The 25,556-nt window shown below is 41.2% G+C and overlaps 1 protein-coding gene across 1 annotated transcript; it reads right to left on the bottom strand.

Annotated features, from left to right (window-relative positions):
- Positions 1 to 12,263: 12,263 nt before the first annotated feature.
- Positions 12,264 to 12,752, bottom strand: LOC147424438 (uncharacterized). The gene has a single exon (XM_086500683.1). The coding sequence runs from the start codon at positions 12,750 to 12,752 to the stop codon at positions 12,264 to 12,266; it is 489 nt and encodes a 162-aa protein (XP_086356809.1).
- Between the last annotated feature and the right edge of the window lie 12,804 nt (positions 12,753 to 25,556).

Raw genomic sequence — 25,556 nt, 5'->3', positions numbered from 1 at the left:
TTGCACTAGCTAGTCTTGAAGGAATACAAAGAATTGTATTGTACAATGTCTCTCTTGATGGGAGAAACCATAATACAAAGCCTTTTGGAGGGGGGACCGGCTCCATGCAAATCCGGTCCTCAACTGTTGTCATTAGCTTAATTTCTCTCTCTTTTGAAAGTATTGTTGATGCTATCTAACTAGGTGTTATGCTTTTTGTTGCTCTCTCCACCCAAGCACTCTTGTAATTCTCATTAGGAATCTATTCTAATAAAATGCCCACTATGTTCATGCTCATTTCCGCTACACACAAGTTATTAGGACATTAAATGTTACATTGGTATCAGAGCTCAAGGTTTCTCTTTTCTTGCTCAAAAAGGGAGGTCCTCAAGCTAGCTACAAATGGTTGGTATTATTAATTGCCTGTGAGTAAGTAGAATAGGGATTTTTCAGCCTTGCAGTGCGCCTACCTTCGTGCAGTTAACGGGGCATCACCGTCGAGAGCTATGGTCTTAATAGTGGAGTCCTACGGGGCTTGCCTATGGCTTAACCACTATTGAGCTATTAGAATCTTGACAGGAGCCGGTGCTGTTTTGGTGTCGAAAGACCCTCTCTTCTATTCCTTGCAATTAATGGTATTCGAGCCGCGGGCACAATAGCTTGAGTGCTTTTTCTAAAGGGGTAAAGAGGAGTAGCAACTAGGGTTTGAAGTGCCAAAGTACACCTAAAAAGTCTACACCTAAAGGTTGTTAGAATGGCTGACAATAGTAAAGAGAGTGAAATTAATGTTGATAACTTTGATTTTGCTCATGAGCAAGCGACTAATGATGCTTCAATTCTTGTTAACTATCTTGTTTCTAGGCTTCAAAAAGCCATGGGCAATCCATGTCTCCAAAGTGAAGTGCAACGGCAGCTCCGTGCTCACGGGATTCTCCAAGCTCATCACCATGACGAGAGAGCACCTAGGAAGCCTCCTTGTGAGACTACCAAAAGAGGTCTCTCTCCGATTCGGGAAGAAGAAGAGAATCCATATGAAGGGCTCAAGAATTTACTTCTTGACGATGCATCTCCTTCCCAAAGGAGAACTCAAGAGCCTCCACCGAAGGAACGAGAAAGAAGCGAGTCTCCCGCCACCTCGGCGGAGATGGCTCCACGAAGACGGCGGGCTAAACGCTCTCCATCACCACCAAAGCGGAGAAGACCATCGTATTCTTCTCCTCACCACAATTCAAAGAGGGATCATAAAAATCAAGAGAAGAAAAAGGCGAGAAAGAGGACACCCTCTTCTCCATCTTCTTCATCCTCTTCCTCTTATGAAAGTGATGGTGAAGACGACAAAGATCAAGACAAGAAAAAGGCGAGAAAGAGGTCACCCTCTTCTCCACCTTCTTCAAATTCTTCACCTTTTGAAGAAAGTGATGGTGCAAACTTTGAACCATCAGAAAGAAGAGGCCATAGGAAATCCTATGCCGCATGGAAGAGGTCATCCAAGCTGAAGAAATTCAAAGAGGGAGGGAAGAGCATCTCTTTCCTTACCTATGATGGTACCTTTAGTGCTACGGACAAAGTCTTGGCCTTTATCCAACAATTCGATGTGGCGTTTGGAGATGAGGGCTTCACGGATTCCTCTAAGATACGCCATGTAGATATGCACTTTCAAAAGTCCGCCAGACAATGGTGGTCTAGCCTACGAGCCAACGGTGAAGCTCCTCGAACATGGAAAGCTTTAAGAGCTTCCATTATGAAGCAATTTTTGGCCACCGATGCCAAAGACAAGGTACTCACCGAATAGCAAAGCTTAAAGCTCTCTCCCAATGAATCCATCCATAAATATGTAGACAAGTTTTGGGACCTACAACTCAAAGCCACTGTCTTCAAAAAGTTGGATTTTTTAGAGCAAAAGCAACAATTTTGTGCGGGCTTAACCGAAGAAATGGCGGAGTATGTCAACTCCCAAAGGCCACGTACCATATCGGCGGTAATACACCATACTATGGTGGCCTCTCGAATCAATTTCCAAATGGGGGCTAAAAGAAATAATAAGCCCCCGGAAAACAAGGGTTCCAATGAGCCTAAGGGGAAGGACAATGTCCAAAAGTTTCCTAAGGGCAACTCCAACAAAGCTAAAGAGAAGGGAGTTTACAAACGTAAGAATAAACTCTCTCCTGAAGAGCTTGAGCGTTATCGTAAGGATAACCAGTGTTTCAAGTGCGGCGAACAAGGGCATGCGTACCGCGCTTGTCCCTAAAAGAACAACCGCCAAGATCCTCCTAGAGCTTCCTTGGTTGAAATCCAAGAGGAGGAGACTCACCAAACTCACCACAAAGGATCTCCTCTATGCCATGCTTGGGGAAAGGTAAGAGAACATGATGCTTTTATTCTCTTTGACCCTAGTTCTACTCACAATTTTATATCTATGGAGTTAGCCACCAAGCTAGGCATACAATCCTATGAGATGGGAGATGTCCTACCCGCAGACAGTGCCTTCAAGGGGCAAGAAGCTTCAGTCACTCCCTTAATCGGGAAATTGAGGCTTCATGTCCAAGGCTATGTGGACAAAGAGGACTTCTTTATCTCTCCTCTCAAGCATGAGGATGTAATCCTAGGGGCACCATGGTTTGACCGCCTGGCTGCCAATGTTAAATTTCCTGAAAGGAGAATCTCCTTCAAATTAAGGGAAAAAGACATGTATATAGATGCTAAGGAAATGGGTAACACTATCCCCATTGTACATACACCAGCTTTCAACAAGTCAATAAAGAGCTCTAATTCTGTGTACATGATTTTTGTTAAAGATTCTCAAAATGAACCTGATGCTTTAGCAAAAGAAAATAAAAGCAACCAAAAGTAATTAGAGTTATCCAATTTTCTCAAGGGGTTTCAAGATGTTTTTATTGACGACATCCCTTGTGAGCTACCTCCTAAACGAGGTAATGATGACCATGCAATTGAACTTCTTCCAGGAAGCTCACCGCCTAACAAAACTCCTTATAGAGTTTCTCAAGCTCAACAAGAGGAGATTATGCGGCAAGTGCATGAGTTAGTTGAGAAGGGTATGGTTAGGCCAAGCTCATCTCCATTTTGCTCACCTGTACTATTAGTGCAAAAGAAAGACGACACATACCGTATGTGTGTCGACTATAGAGCACTAAATAGGATCACTATCAAGAATAGGTTTCTTGTTCCATGGGTAGAAGACCTATTTGATAAGCTACAAGGATCGACCTACTTCAATAGGATTGACCTAAAAAGTGGCTATCATCAAATAAGGATAGTTGATCAAGACATTGTAAAGACCGCATTTCACACCACATTTGGTCTTTACGAATACATTGTCATGCCTTTTGGCTTGACCAATGCACCAGCCACATTCAACCGCTGGATGCAGAAGCTGTTCAGGCCTCATCGAACCTTCACTGGAGTGTTTTTTGATGATATTATCATCTACTCTAATTCATTGGAGGAACACAAGCAACACCTCCAGGTAATATTTCAAGTTTTAAGAGAGAATAAACTTTATGTTAACCGAAAGAAAAGCGAATTTTTCTTGCAAGAGATTCAATATTTAGGCCATATTATCTCTCAAGATGGCATCCAAATGGATCCATCTAAGTTAGAGGTAATAAAAGGATGGCCTAAACCAAGGAATCTTCATGAACTAAGAAGCTTTATAGGTATGTGTGCATACTATAGACGCTTCATAGAAAAGTTCTCACAAATTGCGGGACCATTACATGACCTAACAAAGAAAAGCATTAGGTATACATGGTCTGCTAAGGAGAACAATGCTTTCGAAAAGCTTATCTCTCAACATGTGCTTACACTACCGGATCTCTCAAAACTATTTGAGGTCCAATGTGATGCTTGTGGTGATTGCCTTGGAGCTGTTTTACTCCAAGAAGGGCACGCCATAGGCTACGAGAGTCGAAGGATCGACGCTGTGTTAAGTATGGAGCCTGATTTACCCTTGTAATTTTCTGTGGTAAAAGCGCACATTTGTAAGGCCCCCATTATGAGGAGAAGCCATCGTGCGTGAAGGAAAATCACTCACCGGAAACCAAAATTTTCACGGACAAGAATCAGGGGCAATTTTAAAGGCCTCGGGGGTGGAGGCCCCCGAGACTTGTTTTTTCGGTAGTCAATGGCCGATGGCCGGTGGTCGAAAGTCAATGGCCGGTGGCCGGTGGCCGAATTCAAAAGCGAACTTGTCTTCTCAAGGGCGGCCACACATGGGCGGATTGGAGGGTCCGATTTGGACTTATTCGCACAAGGGCGGCTACACATGGCTGTCTCTCATAAGAGAGGGCAGCCCTTTTGGCCTATAAAAGGAGGCCATTTCCACACACATTTCATAGTGTGAAGTTGATGCAACAAGGTGAGTGTGAGGTGGTGAGAGTGAAGCAAGGCGGGAGCTCCATTAAGGGTATAATCCCTTTGTAAACTACTTCTTGTTTTGAAGTACTAAAGCCATTGAGTGGCTGCTTTCCCGTCGACGTAGCCCACATTGGGTGAACCACGTATATCGTGTGTACTCTCTCTCTCTCTCTCTCTCTACTCTATAATCTCGTGTATATAAATCTGTCTCTCTCCATTAAGTAATCTACTCAATTATCTATTTAGCTACGTCTTATTTCCTAACACGCTGTTGAGCAAGCTCTAGGCATATATGAAAAGGAACTCCTTGCAGTTCTACATGCCTTAGACTCATGGAAGCACTATTTATTGGGGACTCCTTTCATTCTGCGAACGGATCACCAAAGTCTTAAGTACTTCATGATGCAACCAAGCTCTCCGACAAACAAATGAGGTGGGCAAATTTCCTTTCGCAATTTCATTTTCATATTGCTCACATTGCTGGCAAGCATAATCAAGTAACTGATGCACTATCAAGACGGCCGAGAGTGAATGCGGTTTCCATAGCAACTCACAATGATCTATCTTCAATGATAGATGAGTACGCTATTGATCCCAATTTTAGAGATGTGATTTCAGCCCTTGCATTGGGGAAGAAAGAAGAACCATTTACTTTACAAGATGGTTATCTTCTCCATGGCAATAGACTATGCGTTACTAACTCACTACGTGAGAAAGTAATGTATGAATCTCATGCTCCACCTTATGCGGGGCATAGAGGGATTCAGTCTACCTTAAAGGGAATTGAAACATATTTCTATTGGCCTACCATGAAAGTGGGAAGATCTTCGCTGCAGATGAGTATAGCCGAGACCTACAAGAATCTTTTCAAAAGATTAAGGATGCTATCTCTATCTCACAGCAAAGGCAAAAGACTGCTGCTGACAAGCACAGAAGAGCCCAAGCCTTTAAAGAAAATGATTGGGTCTTGTTAAAGTTTCCCAAGGCTCGATTAAGGCACACGACTGGCAAGAATCCTACGGGCCACCAAAAGTACTATGCTAAACTAGCAAAAAGTTACTATGGCCCCTTCCAGATTCTTAGGCCAATCAACGAGATGGCCTATCAACTCAAGTTTCCCAATCATTGGCTCATACACAATGCTTTCCATGTGAGCCTATTAAAGCCTTACAAAGGAGAGCCACCTCAAGAACCAACTATTGAAGACCCACCAGAGATCGAGGACCAAGAGGAGGTGCTGCCGCCCGAGTCCATTCTCTGACATGAAGACAAGGTATTAAGAGCCTGTAAGACTATCCGACAATATCTTTATTAAGTTTAAGAATTATCCTTTTGAAGATGCTAGATGGATGCAAGGCATACAATTAAAGGATAACCTAAACCTTGTCAATGCTTACAATGCTTCCCAAGAGTAAGCAAATGTACAAAATGTTAAAAATGAACAAAGTTTTTGTCTTATAAGACTCTCTTTTTCTTTATTGTGCACAAAAATGAAGTAGTATGCATGCTTAGATCAAGTTTGCGGAGACGACGTCTCCCAAGCACCCAGTAGAGCTTGTCACTCTACTATGGGAGACTGATAGTACTAATGAACAGACATGCTTGCGGCAGCCTCAGGCTCTCAACCGCCAAATGGACTAGTCATCCATTGTGGAATGATGTCGTAGGGTAACATAGGGATCCTCTACTTGCTAAGAAAAGGACTCATGAATATGCTTTATCTTCTCTACACCATAGTCGAGGACGACTATGATTTCAAGAGAGAGGTAATGTCATAATAATCAATATCTAATTCTCCTAAATGATTTTCTCATATTAAACTGATCATTTAATGTGGGGAAGTGCCAGGGGAGAAAAAGCTAGAATATTGGTTAAGCTAGCAGACCGGCAACAATAGGGATCCAAAGGAGGGAAAATAGGGATCCAAAGGGGGGGCCATCTGCAAAAGAGCCATGTGCAACAATGGGCTAAAAAGACCCTAAGGTTCAGCCCATTAAGACTTCCAAAATGCTAAGGTTCCAAAATTCAAAGGTTGTGTCCAAAGGTCAAACCTAGGGGAAATTGGATGCTTTGTGTGTGACTAAAAAGTCTTCGCATATCCCTACATGGGAGGGGGCGAGCCTTGAGAGTAGGGGATGAGAGATAAAGCCACACACACACACACACACACACACACACACACACACACACACACACACACACACACACACACACACACACACACACACACACAGGCTCCCTTTACACAAAGGGAATGAGGGACACATGTCAGCTCCCTAGGCCAGATGCCCACAAGGTGTGCCCAGTTTCTATTGGATGACCCTTGAAGTGGACCAATGAGAATTAAGCTAGGGTAAATCTAGTTTAATTAATTTAAAAACATTTAATAAAAGAAACCAATGAGAATTAAGTCTCCTAGAAGACTATTAGGCAGTCTCCCAAGGGGTCCAATGAGCATTCAAGAGCCCAATGGCTTGCCTGATTCCTATTGGCCAGGAGGCAAAGGGGTCCAATGAGATTTTAGTTTAATTATTTAATTACCTAAAGCTCTCACAAAAGGGGAAAGGGGACACATGTCAAAAGGTTATCACTTATGCTGCTTAATGGTGATTGGATTGACTTGGGGAGGGCCAATGAGGCTTCATCAAGAGCAAATAGCAAGAGGGCTCTCCTAAGAGAGAGAAGGGGCTGATTTTTGCAAGGCATTATCACACACACACACACTCACACACACTCACACACAGTCTATGTGTGAAGCAAAGAAGACTATCTCTTCCGAAGCTTTAATGGAGAGCTCATCACCTACTCCAAGCTTGTGAGATAGAAGGCTACATCGACACACTCTTGGCTTGTGGATGCAAATCCAACCAAGAGCAAAGCTTCAATGCATGCTCATCTCCTCTTCCAAGCTAAGTACTAAGCTAAAGCTATGCTAATATGAGTGATTATGTGAGGAGATGTACATCTTTCTCGTAAGATACTCCTTTTTCCTCTCAATCTACTCTCATACCCTGCTAGCTCTCACCATCTTCGAAGGTGTGTGAGGTCTTGGGTTTGAGAACGGGGATAATTAAAGTTGTGTTTGTGAAGTTTTTTGCTTAGTGCATGAAGCTTTCATCTTCATTGCACTAGCTAGTCTTGAAGGAACACAAAGAATTGTATTGTACAATGTCTCTCTTGATGGGAGAAACCATAATACAAAGCCTTTTGGAGGGGGGACCGGCTCCATGCAAATCCGGTCCTCAACTGTTGTCATTAGCTTAATTTCTCTCTCTTTTGAAAGTATTGTTGATGCTATCTAACTAGGTGTTATGATTTTTGTTGCTCTCTCCACCCAAGCACTCTTGTAATTCTCATTAGGAATCTATTCTAATAAAATGCCCACTATGTTCATGCTCATTTCCGCTACACACAAGTTATTAGGCCATTAAATGTTACAGGAACTGTCTGAAATGACCACCTACAAAAACAAGTTGCTCATTGATATCCTTGACACCAACAAGGAAAGTGTCCATATCATCTTCCTCATGCATAATCTTCAATTCCAGCTCTTTACGCAGCAAAGCAATTTTAGCCTTATTGCGGCTTGTATAAAGACCTGCTAGAATATCCCAAGCCTGTTTTGAAAATTTTGTTGAATAAATGTGAGGAGTAATGGTACGCTTCATAGACAACACTGAGCATGTGCATCCTTTACATCCCAATAAGCTTGTTCTGACGGCTGATAGCAGCAATCCTTGCAGCAAGGCTTGCAACATCCTCAACATCGTCTACATCCTCAGAACTAGGACGTACATCAATGCCCTACACAATATTCTAGATGCCCTTTGACATAAGAACATGTTGCATCATGTAAGACCACATAGGCTAATTGTCCCCATCCATTCTATCCTCAACAGCAAATATCTTGAAAACATCTATGTTGTTGTCAGCCATGGAAAATGCCTGCACCTAATGTGAAAACTACCCAGAATGAGGAGAAACTGAGTGAGACCAGCACGTTCTATATAGCACAAACCGCAATAGACTGTATGGGACTTGCTATGTAGTAATTGGGGCTAACAAAAATTCTTCACCAAATGACAAAATTACATGTGCAGACCAGACTGTAGTGGAAATGGAGGTTGAAATGAAATAGACAAAAATGAGCCCAAAATTTTTATCGACCTGCGAACGCTCTCCAAAGCTCATTGAAATCAAAGAAAGTGAGCACACGTGTGCTGGAGCTGCTGGTGGCTAAGCCCGGGAGGACACAACCTGTTCTGATACCAATTGTTGGAATTAGGGTTGTAGGAAAACACACACATCTTGGAGAAGACAAAGGAAGCTCAATGCACACAATAGAGAGTGTATTACATAGTGTGCTATAGCCCTAGAGTGATGGGCGTATATAAAATGCACGGGGGAAAAACCTCTTAAAGAGGGAGAAAATACCCCGGCGGTCCTACTGTGTTCACACACATCACTACCACATGTACACGGTAACACATCCGATGAAAGTAGTGGTTATTCTCCTAGAGAATACAAGAGAAGAGGACATCACAAATCCTACCCTGCTTGGAAAAGGTCCCAAAAGATTAAGAAGCTCAAAGAGGGAGGAAAGAGTATCTCTTTTCTCACTTATAATACACCTTTGGTGCTACTGACAAAGTATTGGCCTTCATCTAGCAATTTTATGTGGCCTTTGGACACGAGGGCTTCACAAAGTCTTCCAAGCTACGCCATGTACCTATGCATTTCAAAAATCTTCTCGTCAAGGGTGGGCTAGTCTTTGTGGGAATGGCGAAGCCCCAAGGACATGTAGAACTTTACAAGTTTGATAGTGAAGCAAATTCCTTGCAAGCAATACCAAGGACAAAGTGCTTATTGAATGGAGAATCTTGAAGCTACTCTCCCACGAGTCTATCCACAAATATGTAGATTTTTTTTTGGATTTACATCTCAAAGCTACAGTTTTTCAAAAGATAGACTTCGTTGAGAAAAAACAACAATTTTGTGCAGGATTACCTGAAGAAATGGCCAAGTATCTCAACTCCCAACGGCTTGGTTCTTTCACAGAAGTCATCCACCAAACTATGGTTGCATCTTGTATCAATTTCCAACAAGGGGCTAAAAGCAATGACAAGCCCATGGAAAACAAAGATCAAAATTATTCAAAGGGGAAGAACAATGCTCAAAGTTCTTCCCAAGGCAATTCCAACAACAACAACAACAAGACCAAGGAGAAAGGAGTTTACAAAGGTAAAAACAAACTCTCTCCTGAAGACCTAGAGGCTTTTCACAAAGATCACAAATGTTTTAATTGTGGGGAGCAAGGACATTGCTATCATTCTTGCCCCAAAAGAAATGCCCACAATGAGACTCCTAGAGCTTCCATGGTTGAAGCTCCAAAAGAGGATGCTCATTGCAAAGGATCATTTCTTCCTATGCTTAGGGAAATGTGAGGGAAAATGATGCCTTCATCATTTTTGACCCTGGCTCTACCCACAACTTCATATCAACGGAGTTGGCCACTAAATTGGGCATTCAAGCCTTTGAGATGGGAGATATTGTAATTGTCGATGGGGCTTTCAAGGGACAACAAGCCTCCGTTACTCCCTTGATTGGGAAGTTGAGGCTTCATGTCCAAAGCTACATCGTGACAAAGAAGAAATTTTCATCTCTCCTCTCCAGCATACTCTCTCACACACACTCTCATTGTGTGCAGTGCTAAGTGCAAGAACTTTATCTCCTTCTCCAAGCTTGTTGAGATGTTGAGAGCCTACACCAACGCTCTTGGCTATGGAATGCAAATCCAACTCAGAGCCATGCTTCAATGCTTAAGCTTTCTATCCTCTTCATAATCATTACTATGCTATTATGCTGCTAAGCAACAAGAGTGATGATAAGTGAGGAACTATTTCTTTCTCGTAAGAATGCTTCTTCTTCCTCTTCCCTACCCTCATTCCCTACTAGCTCTCTCCACCTTCGAAGGTGTTTGAGGTCTTGCGACTAAGGTTGGGGACAAGTTAAATCTTTCATTTAACTAAGATACGGGCATATTTGTGGTGCATGAAGCTCTCTATCTTTATTGCACCCTCAAGGTTTCAAGGAACACAAAGCTTGTATTGTACCAAGTCTCTCTTTATGAGAGAAACTATAATACAAAAGCCTTTTGGAAGGGGGACCGGCTCCCCATAAATTCGATCCTCAATTATTGTCAAGTTCTCTAATTCTTTGTCTTGCAAAGTATTGTTCATGCCAAGTTAATTAAGTATAATGGTTATGTTGCTCTGTCTAATCAAGTTCACCCTCTATTTTCTCAAAGTATTCTCATAAAAAGGCTCATTACAATTTTCTGAATTCCTCTATTCTCAATGTTCATAGACCATTTCCATTATAGTGCTCTCACCTAGATAGGTTTCAGACATCAAAAGCCACTTTCCTTACCGCAAGCTTGATCCGATGAATTTGTAAGCTACAGTGCTTTGAATTCAATGAAACTTAACGCCTAGCATGAGCAGAGTATCCTGAACACTCTAGTGTGCTCAAATGTCATTTTTGACACTAAAAAAAAATGCGCCTAAGATAAACAACTTATTTTGGGTCAGTCAATTTTAGCGAACGAAGCACATTAAAGCTTCCTCTAGACACGCTCTACCTATTTCTAAGATCAAAAACCATTTTGGTGCGTGTATTGTGCATAAGGAGCAAAATCAGCTTGTAGATAGCATGACTAAAACACACTTTCATCCCAAGAAACTTACGTAGAAAGAGAGAGATTTCACCTGCGGGTGCGTTAGTATGCTCGGATTTGCAATGCAACACCGCACGAGGGAGACATGAAAGATTGAAACAACAGAGAGCTCGCAGGACCGTACTGGAGCATACACTCACTTTCATTATCCAAAACTTAGGTTTTTAATTACAAAAGTTGTCTTTCATTCCTTAGGCAATGTTCAAAGAATGTATTCCTAACTATTTGGGCTCAATGAAAAGCTTAAAAAGTGCATATGATTACAAACTTGGAGACCCTCAACCCCTTTAGACTCATTGGCAATCAATAATATTACAATGGATTTGGACTTTGCGGGATTTTTCAGTAATACAAAGGGGTTTAATACAATTGATTGGCTTTAATAAAAATGAGTAGCATCCCTTTTGATGCTCTTTCTCAAGTTCTTGTTAGCTGAGCAGCTATAACACACACACACACACACACACACACACACACACACACACACACACACACACACACACACACACACACACACACACACACACACACACACACACACACACACACACACACACACACACACACACACACACACACACACACACACAGAGAGAGAGAGAGAGAGAGAGAGAGAGAGAGAGAGAGAAGAGAGAGAGATTCTTAATATGGTGAGCTAGGCTGACAGACAGCTTAGGGCATAGTCCATTGATGCTGGTGAGTTGTTAATCAAAGATCTCGCAGGACCTGTATGAGCTGTTGTTGAGTCAAGTTGCATGTTGACATACAGTTTTGCTAGGTATTTACCCCCCCCCCCCCCCCCCCCCCCCCCCCCCCCCTCCAAAATTTGGGCTCCCAAAGATGTCTTTATGCGCCTGCATGAGGGAGTTTCTCTTGATGGGAGAGTATGTCTATACAATTGCTCATGGTGATGTATGTTTATTGCTTAGAGTGAGGGTTTATGCTGATTATATGCTACAAGATAGAATGACATCTTCTCCTTATGATGTTTATTGTTGTTGTTGTTGCTGCTGTCGCGTTTTCACTTCTGCTTTGGAAGGAACATTACTCACATAGATTTTAGAGCTTTTGGATATGTTTGAGTACTTGCTGCCACAATAGACGAGATATGCTTTAATAGATAACAGCCTATGAAGCATCCTCTTTGAATCAAAAAACATTTTCTGGCTTTCGACTAGTTCAATGCAAAAACCTCTTGATGTCGCATGTTGCCCTTTGTGCTCTCTGCATGCACTATCTTTCCATTTACATTGGTCCCATTAATGATATGAGCAACAAACCCGTTGTTTACCGAGTCCCACACTTCTTCTTGTGTGTGTCCATTGTTTTGTGCAACAATGGCATCCTCATTGTGTTTGTGGGAGGAGCTCTCAGCTTGTGGCAGGAGTACCTTTACATTGTTAGGCAGATCACTTATCAAAATACATTGTTGTCCTACTTGCTCAAAGAAAATCACTTGCACTACCACTCTTAAAGGTAACCTCTCAAGACCGCCAGCTGGATAGAGATGTGGGCAATTGTGTAAAAAGAAGGAACAGTCGGACCAGCTAGAGGGGAGAAGGGGGCCATGATGGGAGGCCTTGACAGGAGGGAGAAGGAGCGCTGCAGATAAATGGAGTGCCAAGGTGGAGAAGGGATTGTGGCCTCTGGGTGGTGTAGGCATGTCTACAAGCAAAAGAGAGCAGTAAGAGAAAATTAGAAAACAGGTCTCTGGCCTCACGCAGGCAACAGGGCCGAGAGGTTCCAGGTGCAGGAGATTGAGGTGCAAGGCCTCGGGGGTTGAGAGGGGTCAGATCCTAGAGGGCTAAGAAGGGAGAGATCATTGCAATTAAAAGGGGCCATGAGCTACATGGAGGGGTGGGCTGCTCAAGAGCACAAGGGGGAGAAAACAACTACAGAGAATTTGTGAGAGCACAGTAGCCTCTACAACGATGAGTCGAGGAATTGTCGATGAGTTTGGGGTTTTATTACTTCGTTAGCGTAGCAGCCTCTTTTCAATTCTCGAGCTCTCAAGCCTCCACGTGGTCAGAGCTTTTTAATAGGCAATGTCGCTTGTTATGTGGTTTAATATGACAACAAGAAAGTGCACATACAACTGCTAAATGCTCACGACTCACGTGCGATAGTTCTCGTGTTGCTAAATAGCTCCTTGAAGTTATTTAGCTCCCAGGTAGGGCATCAACAAAGCACAAAAAGTTATTGATGGGTATCCTTTCCAAAATTATCTTTGCGGGGTGGATAAAATATCTTGTAAGCATCACAGGTTATGAGTCCACATAGCAACAATTTTCATACTACTTCGCCGAATGCGAAGGTAAGTCTCTCGATGCATCTTGCATCTTGAAGGCCTATACCCTTTCACAAGACGTTGACATGGATGAGAGTATGTATGCTCCATATGTATGTCGAATGTGATGCCCTCACCAAAGCACGTAAGTTCTTGATGGGCATTCTTTCTCGGATGTCTCTTGTAGTGCTTTGATTGCATGGTATACTCAACATGGTTGTGGCAAGGAAGCTTTGGGTTCCTTTCACAAAATTCAAAGCAAAGTGAAAGCACTTTGAAAGCCTCCCCCTAGATGAGATAATTCATGATGAGAGTGCTATAGTCAGGGGTTGTTCAAAAAGTTCAAAATGCAATCCTTGGAATTGTCTTGGTCAATATGTATGCCAACTGTGATGTGCTTGAGAAAGCACCAAAAGTGCTTGAGGAGCTTCCTATCTGGAATGTCCTCTCCTGGAATGCACTGATTGCGGGAAGAACGTAACAAGAGCAGGGCCAAAAAGCTCTAGTTGTTTTCAACGGATGCAAAGTGAGGGCCTCTCTCTAGATAAGCATGCAAAGGGAGGGCCTCTCTCTAGATGAAACCACATAAGCGTGCATCTTGAAAGCATGTGGTTGTATGCAAGATGCCGACATGGGCTTATAAACTCACTATGATATTGTTAGTGAGGGGCTGTTGCAAAAAAATTGCCATGCTTGGCAATGCCTTGGTCGAGACATATGCTAAACGTGGTGCACTTCAAAAAGCACAAAACGTGTATGTGGAGCTTCCTGTCCCAAATTGTTAGTTGGAGATTGTTAAATTCACTCTGATATTGTTCGTCGGGGGCTGTTGCAAAAAATTGACATGCTTGGCAATGACTTGGTCGAGACGTATGCTAAATGTGGTGCACTTCAAAAAGCACAAAGCGTGTCTGTGAAGCTTCTTGTCCCAAATATTGTCCCTTGTAGTGCATTGACTACAGGATATTCACAACAGGAGCAACGCAAGAAATCTCTCAGCTGTTCTTAGCAGCTGCAGAGCGAGAGCCTCTCTCTAGATGCAATCACATACGCGTGCATCTTGAAAGCACACAAGACGATGGTTTGGACTTAAAACTTCACTCTGATATTGTTAGTAAGGGTCTGTTGCAAAAAATGCCATGCTTGGCAATGCCTTGGTCAATATGTATGCCATATGTGGTGCTCCTTTGCGGGATGTCGTCTTTTGGAATGCACCGATTGCAGAATATGCCCAACAACAACAGGGCCAGCAAGCTCAGAGCGACATGCTTGCAAGATGCACACGTAGGTGACAACGTTTGGAGAAAGGCCTTCGCTTTGCACCTGCTGAAAACAATCCAATGCAAATTGCTCTCAAAAAGAGATGGCGTGCTTGGCACTGCCTTGGTCAATATGTATAACAAATGTGGGACACTTCAACAAGGGTTTTTTATAAAACTTGTTGTGTTTGGGAATGCCTTAGTCGATACGTATGCTGAATGTGGTGCACTTTAGAAAGCACAAAACAAGCTTGAGGAGCTTCTTGCCCCAGTGCATTGATTGTGGGATAAGCACACCAGGAGCCGGTCCAGAATCTCTCGGTTGTTTTCAGAGGATATCAAGCAAGGGCCTCTCACCAGAAGCAATCACATATGTGTGTATCTTAAAGCCATGTGTGAACGCAAGATGCCGATATGGGCTTAAAATTTCACTCTGATATTGTTAGTCAAGGGTTGTGGCAGAAAATTGTCGGGCCTGGCAATTGGTTGATATGTACACCAAATGTGGTGCTCGTGTGCGGGATGTCGTCTTTTGGAATGCATTGATTGCAAGATATGCCCGACAACGGTCGGGCCAGGAAGCTATGGGTTGTTTTGAACAGGTGCGAAGCGAGGGCCTCTCTCCAAATGCTATCACCTACATATGCATCTTGCAGGCATGTGGCTTGATGCAAGATGCTCTGTAAAAGAGATGGCGTGCTTGGAACTGCCTTCGTCAATACGTACACCAAATGTGGGACACTTCAGCTGGGGCTTTTTCAAAAAAATTTCATGCTTGGAAAATGCCTTGGTCGATACGTATGCTAAATGTACTGCTCTTCAGAAAGCACAAAATGTGCTTGTGGAGCTTCTACTCCCGAATGTCGTCTCCTGCAGTGCATTGATTGTTGGAATGTACGCCAACTGTGGGGCACTTTCGATATGGCTGTTTCAAAAAATTGTCGTACTTGGCTTATGTTCTTACGCAAGACTCTCATATGGGTAAGATAATTCACAATCAACTAGCGCTGCTTAGGAATGCGTTGGTCCATATGTATGTCAAATGTGGTGCCGTCATGGAAACATGAAATTTCTTTAAGGCATGCTCTTCGCTTGGAATGCATTTTCTGCAGAATATGCCCAAAACTTCCCATCCCAAGTGTCATCTCTTGGAGTGTATTGATTGTCGGATACACGCAACAAGAGCAGGGCCAGAAAGCTCTTGGCTATTTGCAACGGATGCAAAGGTAGGGCCTCTCTCCATATGCAATCACATAAGCATGCATCTTGTAGGCATGTTTTTGTACGCAAGATTCCGACATGGGCTTATAAATTGACTCTTATATTGTTAGTCAGGGGTTGTTGCAAAAATTTTCCATACTTGGCAATGCCTTGGTTGAGACATATGCTAAATGTGGTGCACTTGAGAAAGCACAAAATGTGATTGTGGATCTTCCGGTCTCGAATGCCATCTCTTGGAGTGCATTGATTTCTAGATACGCACAACAAGAGCAAGGTCGGAAAGCTCTCAGCTATTTTCAATGGATGTAGAGCGAGGGCTTCTCTCTAGATGCAATCACATAAGAGTGCATCTTGAAGGCACACAAGACGTTTTTGTGGGCTTAAAAATTCACTCCAATATTGGTAGTAAGGGGCTGATGAAAAAAATTTCCATGCTTGGCAATGCCTTGGTCGATGTCTATGCCAGATGTGGTGCTCCTGTGCGGATGCCGTCTTTTGGAACCCACAAACTACAGGATATGCGGGCCGACAAGCTCTGGGATTTTTTAAGCAGGTGCAAAGCGAGGGAATTTCTCTAGAAGCTATCACCTACGTGTGCATCTTGCAAGCATGTGGCTCTATGAAAATTTCTCTCAAAAATAAATGGCGCGCTTGGCAATGCCTCGGTCTATATGTGTGCCAAATGTGGGACACTTCAGCAAGGGTTGTTCATAAAAATTGTCGTGCTTGGCAAACGAGCTTGAGCAGCTTCCTATTCCCAATTCTGTCTCTTGGAGTGCATTGATTACAGGATACGTGCAATAGGAGTAGGGACAGAAAACTCTCAGCTATTTTCATCGGATCCAAAGCGACTGCCTCTCTCCAAAATGCAATCACATACGCGTTCATCTACAAGGCATGTGTTTGTACGCAAGATACCGATATGGGCTTCAAAATTCACTATGATGTTGTTAATCATGGGTTGTTGTAGAAAACTCTTTGTGTTTGGCAATGCCTTGGTTGATATGTACGCCAAATGTGGTGCTCCTGTGTGGGATGCCTTCTTTTAAAATGCACTGATTGCAAGATATGCCCGACAACGGCCATGCCAGCAATCTATGGGTTGTTTTCAACAGGTGCGAAGCGGGAGACCTTCTCCAGATGCTATCACCTACATGCGCATCTTGCAGGCATGTGGCTCTATGCAACAGGCTCTCTAAAAGAGATGGAATACTTGGCCCTGCCTTTGTTGATACGTACGTCAAACGTGGGACACTTTCACTAGGACTTTTTTATAAAATTGTCGTGCTTGGCAATGGGCTTGGTTGATATGTATGATGAATGTGGTGCACTTCAGAAAGCACAAAACGTGCTTGAGGAGCTTCATGTCCCGAATGTCATCTCTTGGAGTGCATTGACTACGCCAATTATGGGACACTTCAACAAGAAATTGTTGTGGTTGGCAAACTCTGATATTGTTAGTAAGGGGTTGTTGCAAACAATTGCCATGCTTGTCAATGCCTTGGTCGATATGTATGCAAGATGTGGTTCTCCTTTGTGAGATGTGTTTTGGAACACACTGATTGCAGGGTATGCCCAACAATGTCCGGGCAAGCAAGGTCTGGGCTTTTTTAGTAGATGCAAAGCGAGGGCCTATCTCCAACCTTTCTCTAGATGCTATCACCTACGTGTGCATCTTATAGGCATGTGGGTCTATGAAAATTGCTCTCGAAAAGAGATGGCATGCTTGGCATTGTCTTGGTCGATATGCATGCCAAATGTGGAACACTTCAACAAGGGCCATTTCAAAAAAAAATTGTGCTTAGCAATGCCTTGGTCAATATGTATGCTGAATGTGGTGCACTTCGAAAAGAAAATCGCAGGTCTACCAGACAGCAGATTCATGTTCTCACTTGGGAGTTCTGATATCACATGGAGTAGCAAGAAGCAACCCACAGACCATCTCCCATTTGGACCCCTTTAACCTTGGCACCCATGCTGAGATAGATCCATAACCACATGTCTATATTTTAAACCTTGTTCTCGTTTATTCTCCCACATTAAATGATCAGTTTAATATGAGAAAACCATTTAGATTGGTTAGATATTAGGTTTTATGACACTTATGATACAGCTTCAGGCTTTGCAATGTCCACTCCGTCTCAACTATCATGTTTTTTCAGAGCAGTGCGGTGATACGAAAGGTTAAATGCAATCTGTGTGCATCGACGATAATCACAAGGTGAGTAAGCATTACCATTTTCTAATGTTTGACACTGAGAACGCAGTTAATGAACGCACTAAAAATTACACGCAGCTTGGGAATGTCACGTTCCCTTGTATTATAAAAATTGGGGAGGATTGTGCAAACTCCCCCATGTAAGGAGACTTGCATGTTTTTTTTCTCAAACATAAAGATGGAACAACAAACAATTAATAACATTGCCATCTTCTATGATTACAAACATTGACCTTGACCAAACTCTAACTCTCTTTGTGTTTTTTTGCGAGGTACACCTCTGAAACACTATTATCCGTATCCCAAACATGCTCTCAAGTAAAAATCTAACACGCTTTGACTCTCTCTCTCTCTCTCCCCCCTTCATTTTAACGTCTCACCTCCCGATTAATAAATATCTTAGACATAATTAATAGCATCAAATAATAGAATTCGTCGATTTTAATTCCTTTAAGAAGGTTGAAGTGGCATATATAAATGACAAGAATTTAGACAATATATCTAGATTGAATCAAAGAATTGATACAATCTAAAATCTAAAAACATATATAGACATATCAACAGTCGCACTAGAATATCATCACATTGTCAAAATAGGATTATGTCAACTTAAGGTAAAAAGATTTGTGGAAAACAAAGCACAACCCCTCTCTCTCTCTCTCTCTCTCTCTCTCACTCACACACACACACACACACACACACACGCACACACACACACACACATCATTTTTCTTCTAGGTTCTTATTTTCTCTTATCCTTGGACCCACTTTAATTCAATACAGGTATGGCTAACGAAGCACTCTAGTTCCCACAAGCTGGAGTCGTCAAAGTCACAAGTAGGCCTAAAAAAATACATTTTCCCTAATCTGTGAAAATAAGTGCAAACTTGAAATTCTCTTGATTTTCTTAAGGGCAAGTTCAAGATCTAATCAGGATTCAACAAAATCAACCAGTTAAAATGTACTAGATCCCGAGTTTTTTCTAATATTGGTCACAAGTTACAACTACACATGTTTAATGACTCAATTATGGACTTTTGACTAATCCAACAGTTTTGTTGCAATTTTCGTGCTAAAAAATACTTAAAGTTTTGATCGTATACCTAGGTTTAGTGCAATTCCCTTCTTACATACACATTGTAAAATTTGAAGATGATAAAGTCTACAATTTAGTGCAATCTTTTTTAAATACAGCTTGATGAGAGAGACGGTCCTTATTTTCCCATCTTGCTGCCACAATATTTGACACATGCGTCACCCCCTCACACTAAGACACGTGCCATCTGTCAGTTTTGTTGCAATTTTTGTGCTCCAAAATACTAAAGTTTTTAATGAAATTCCTTTTCCACATACACATTTTTAAATTTATCATTGAATTTTTATATTTAGTTTGAAGACGTTAAAGTCTAGTGCAATCTTTTTTGAATGCGGTGGGTCAAGAGAGACGGCCCTTATTTGCCCATCCCGCCGCCACGAAATATCCGCCACATGCTCCACCCCCCTCAGGATGAAACACTTGCCTCTATCTTAGTGTGCCTTCGTTTTTGCCGCATAAGCATCATCTGATGATGCACGTGCTAACCTGGCCTTTGTTGTCTACCTTAGTCGAGAGAAAATGTGAACCCTCTTTCAAGTCTGATTTCTTGCATAGAAGCATCATCTCCCCCCCCCCATATCTCTCTCTCTCTCTCTCTCTCTCTCTCTCTCTATTTCTCTATGTCTATACAAACACCACAATTATTACATACACACACCACCATGGTAAAGCCCTTTGCATCAATCCAAAAAACACCAATTGGGAGACGTGTAGCTTCCTCATTGGTGTTTATTCCCACGCCGACCATTGCATTCCTAGCGGGCAAGGAGAGGTGAAAGGAAATTGTGAAGTTGTCACATGCATGGGGCATCTCGGCTTTCACCTACCACATCATCTCTAGAGTGTATTTGGTTTTGTTGATTCCATAGGGAATTTGAGTTTGTTGTCTATCGGGCATTGATGTATTGCATGCGGTAAAGCTCAACCTCACTCACCCAGAAGGCTTGACAAGTGGGAGGGAGACACTCTTCTTGCAATTGATCACACTCATTATATATTGAATACATAATTGAATGGTTAACGATGATTTTTATAGAATACATCATTCGAGGGATGAGTCGAAGGGGGGCCGGGGGAGGGGGGGGCCTTATAACACTGAAACTCTTATAAATGTGTTGATTACAATCTCGACAAAAAAGGATGTAATTTCTAATGTTACCATACCTTTGACAATGTGTACAAGCAGACACACACACACACACACACACACACACACACACACACACACACACACACACACACACACACACACACACACACACACACACACACAGAGAGAGAGAGAGAGAGAGAGAGAGAGAGAGAGAGAGAGATTGCTCAAGGCCAAAAAAACACTAGGACCAAGAAAACATAAAAAAGAAATCATTCTCGAGCCCATAAAGACATAAAAAAAATCATTGCATGTATAGAGAGAGAGAGAGAGAGAGAGAGAGAGAGAGAGAGAGAGAGAGAGAGAGAGAGAGAGAGAGAGAGAGAGAGAGAGGTTGCTCAAGGCCAAAAGAACACTAGGACCAAGAAAGCATAAAAAAGAAATCATTATCGAGCTTATAAAGACACAAAAAAATCATTGCATGTAGAGAGAGAGCGACACACACACACACACACACACACACACACACACACACACAGACACACACACACACACACAGAGAGAGAGAGAGAGAGAGAGAGAGAGAGAGAGAGAGAGAGAGAGAGAGAGAGAGAGAGAGAGAGAGAGAGAGATTTGAAGCCCAAAAAAACACTAGGACCAAAAAATACAAAAAAATCATTATCAAGCTTGGAAAGACACAAAAAGTCATTTCAACTAATCACTAATTAACATTCGATCATATGGGGAATGTGTGTGTGTGTGTGTGTGTGAGAGTGAGAGAGAGAGAGAGAGAGAGAGAGAGAGAGAGAGAGAGAGAGAGGGAGAGGGAGGGAGAGAGAAGATTGTGTAAATATAAAAGCTTCAAGAGACCTCATCACTATTCTCTTTCCTTGTAGTTGGAGCACCATTGGTTTGGGTGTTTGTCGGTACGACAGAGGTCTCCTTTCGTACCAGTAGATTTCAAGTTATGTAGTTGCTCTTGGTATATATCTCTAATGGAATTAAATATTATTGTAAGTGAAGTAAATAGTTGATAGGTAATTTATAACATTCTCTCTCTCTCTCTCTCTCTCTCTCTCTCTCTCTCTCTCCCCCTTGTGAGTTTTTTCTATGTCTATTATGGGGGACTTTTTATATTTCTATTGTGACCAAGAAACCTTTAGGTACTTCAAATGAATATAATCACAACTCTCTCTCTCTCTCTCTCTCTCATTGTGGATTTTCTCCATTTCTATTATGGGGAGAGGGAGAGAGTAGAGTCCATATTAAGAGAGTAAATAGTAGTAATAGACATGAGTCCCCTTTTAAATAGAGAGACCTTTCTTGCCAATCATAGGTTCTCCCAATTGTAGAGATTGGAGAGTTCTTTAAAGTGATCACTAAAGAAGGCCACATAGATTCTCATTATCTCATATGCATGCAAGTTGATAAATTTCAATCACAATAGTTGAGATGAAAAGAATAAGGACTTAGAAAATGTTGAGCTAAGTCAATGTAACTCCAGTCGATATGTTTCTCATTAACACTATCTGCCTCCCTCTCTCTCTCACACACACTAATAAAATATATATTTATGGACTTGTAGTGTTATTAGTTGCACTCAAACAATTGCTAGTCAGACACTCTCTCACTCACTCTCTCTGTCTCCCTCTATCTCATATGCCTGCAAGTTGGTAACCTTCAATTGTAATAGTTGAGATGGGGAGAAGGGGAGAATATGTTGAGGGATGTTGACATAAACTTAAGTCACTATCCTTACCACACGTGTGAGAGCCCTTTGTTGCAACATCTTAAAATTTGAGTTCTTGACATCTTCTCATCATCCCTTATTCCTGCAAGCTGTTAAACTTCAATCATAATAGTTGAGATGAGGAGAATCTATTGAGATAAGCTGACAAAACTCTAGTCACTATTCTTACCACCCCTTTGAATAGGGTTTTAAAGATCCCTTTGTTGCAAAATTGTTTATGGAGATATTCAGAGTGTCGAGGATCCTATAGGATTGTTTAAAGATAGGGGAGTTATTACACCTTGCAACAAGGATATTGATGTGGTCAATGATTATGCTCTACACAAGATGTTTGGACATTACATAGAATATTTGAGTGTGGACTCACTATGTAAATCAGAAGGGTGTAGTGCTTTGTGTATATTTGAATTTGTGAATAGCTTGGATTTAGGTGAGATTTTCTACCACATGTGTTATGTTTGAAAGAAAATGCTATTGTCACGCTATTGCACAATTTGGATCCAAGAAGGGGACTTTTAACTGGAATTAAGGTTAACATGTAGGCAATTTCTTTGCAGATTCGTAGAAGTAGAGATATCATAGGTTCAAACTATGGAGACTAAGTATTGGTTCCAAGGATAAATCTCATTGCTAGGAATTCTCAAGGACTACCTTTCCAAACAAGGTGCAAATAGTTTCCTATAAGGTTGGCATTTGGAATGACCATAAATAAGGCACAAGGAAAGACATTGGTGGGCCTCTTGGGATTATATTTGGCAACACTTGTTTTTTCACATAATAAGTTATATGTGGTAATATCACATGTACAAACCTCAGTCTATGAAAAGGTTGTGGTCAAGGGATCATAATGAAATAGAGTTGACTCAAACTCCAAACATTTTATATTTAAAGAATTGTTGTAGGTTGCAATTGGGTAAGCATGCACATATGGATTATTGAAATTGTAAATAGAAGACATCCTCTTTTACATCATTTCTTCTCAAGCTGATGTAAAGCTCCAGGATATAAATTTTTTCAAAGTGGGATTTCAATTTTTTGTTGCATCAATTGTAGGAAATTGCAATGTAAGTCATTGGGTTATCCATGCCTTAGAGGTAAGAAAACACGATTGCACGTGATTTCTAAACTAATTGTTTAATGGGATTGATTATCAGTTATATTTATTCGTAAATAGATAATAGCTACTTTCTTTGCATTTAACTTCAACACTATATTTTTTGGACCGACAACCATCAAAGACAAGGCAACTATATATAGGCTAGGTGACATGATTCTTTCTTTGACTTTTTTTTAATCAAAATTTTATTTTTGTTAAATGAGATTGGTTTTTTGTAAATACTATTTTGATTTTGGAATATGCATGCGTTCATCCCTTGCACATCAAAATGAAACAATGAGAATTTAGAGGGGTTGTGGTTGTCAAGAAGTGTATGATAAGTTTACTGACTTATTGCATGACACTTTATCATTTTTGGAAGAATATAAGTTTGTTTAAATAGAACTTCGATATTTGCTTTTATTTATCTTTGTTTAGGTAGAGATGGCCTACCACTATACAATACGTGACATGGATTCACATGTAGCCACCGTCATTTTTTAATGGTAATTTACTATTGTATCTATGATAATCAAATATTTCACAAAAAAGTTCACATGAGTTCACAATTTTGGAGGGGCCCTTTACGTGCTAATGATGTTGTTCACATCATTGAAGACTTTGAAGTTGTTCGGTATGGCAAAATGAAACTTCTTGAAAATGGTTTATATTTATTTGTTCTGTAGTTTAAGTTTTAACATTGAGTATGTTTTTGTAAACATGAATAAGTGTTATCGACGTTATACTTTGTTGGGTATTGACCATCATATTGATGGCTTGCATAGATATTATCACATTAAAGTTAATATTGACCATGATAGTGGTACTTTGTTGGGTATTTACCATCATATTGATGGCTTGCATAGATATTATCACATAAAAGTTAATATTGACCATCATAGTGGCCATGCCTATGTGAGTATTGAGGAGGTGGGGGAACAACTCTCACTTAATACACTATATTCATATGGTGATAGTTGTCCTCAAGGATGTCACTAAATGATTATGTGACTATCATGTGAGTGCAGTAAAAAGGGTTATTAAATATATTTTTTTTACATTTTCACATACAAAAGGGTACCATAAAGTGGAATTGAAAAAAAAATACAGATTGAATAGGAAAATGGTGTAGTTTATCTTTCAAAAATTCACAGATGAGGAGTTTTAGAAATAGTCCTTGAGTGCACGTGATATACACAATTTATACATAGTAACGCCCCCCCCCGCAGTTGTCTTGGTTGGAGGATAGAGATGTATGTGCTGGGTCACCCTACTCGATGCCTTGGACAAAGTGTGCATCACATTGGACCTTGGATAGTTTGGACACCAAGTGATGCTTCCAAGATCTTATTTTATTTATGGTGATGGTCATTTATGTAGCTTAACATACATTGAGTGTTGGAATTTATGTAGCTTGACACACATCTTAGAATGTACTCCTCTCTCACTCTCCCTCTCTAGAGACAAACTCCTTGCTTGATTTTAATTATGGTTTAAGAAAAAACTATTAATTATGGTTCAATTACATAGATGATGAAATTATAGTGCAAGATGTTGTAGAGTACATGAATTACTTGAAGTTGACTCATTGAGTTCTATTTTTTGCAGGTGAACCTTGGTATACTCTTCATTTACCATGTCCATGTTAAAGTGAGAGAGAGAGAGAGAGAAAGGGGTTGTTCGGTGGCTCAAATTTAACTCTTTTTAATACACACCACCACTTTGAAAGATATCAAAGAGCTTTCATTACATTGATCTTCCATACTCTCTCTCTCTCTCTCTCTCTCTCTCTCTCTCTCTCTCTCTGGAGGCCGTCCATTGAGAGAGAGAGAGAGAGAGAGAGAGAGAGAGAGAGGTGGTGTGGTGAGGGATGCCAACAAGGGAGAGATAGAGAGAATGTGATGTGTGTCCTGTGGATATATAAGGATAGACACACACATTCGCACACGCACACAAAAACACACACACATTTATATACACACTTAGGTACGTACACACATACTTACATGTTTGAGCTTGAAAATATGCGTAAGATTGGCCCGTTAGAAAATGCAAGTTAGATCCATTGGATAGATACAACATATATATATTGCACACACACACACTTAGGTACGCACACACATACTCACATGAATGAGCTTGAAAACATGTATAGGAGTGATCCCTTGGTAAGAGCAAACAAGACTCTCTGAAGGTGGCACATGAGCTCGTATCCCAAAAGGAAGTATGCAAATGGCCTAAAGCAAAGCAGCATCCATTCCAACATTTAACTCCACCAAGTCAAAATCAACCAACAACATAGTCTTGCCAGTAAACACAAAACACATGAATATGTATATTCAAAATATTCAACCCTCCAAATCACTTAAAAGATAACACCCAATTCATTGATAGAAACTTCAAGGATATCTTATGATGCTTGTTTTGCCCAAAAGAGTCGAAGACTTTTG

Source organism: Adiantum capillus-veneris, chromosome 25, assembly GCF_014529385.1.
Source record: "Adiantum capillus-veneris isolate H3 chromosome 25, ASM1452938v2, whole genome shotgun sequence".
NCBI classification, from domain to species: domain Eukaryota; kingdom Viridiplantae; phylum Streptophyta; class Polypodiopsida; order Polypodiales; family Pteridaceae; genus Adiantum; species Adiantum capillus-veneris.
The sequence above is the reverse complement of the archived record's forward strand: the minus strand, read 5'-3'. Positions and strand labels throughout refer to the sequence as shown.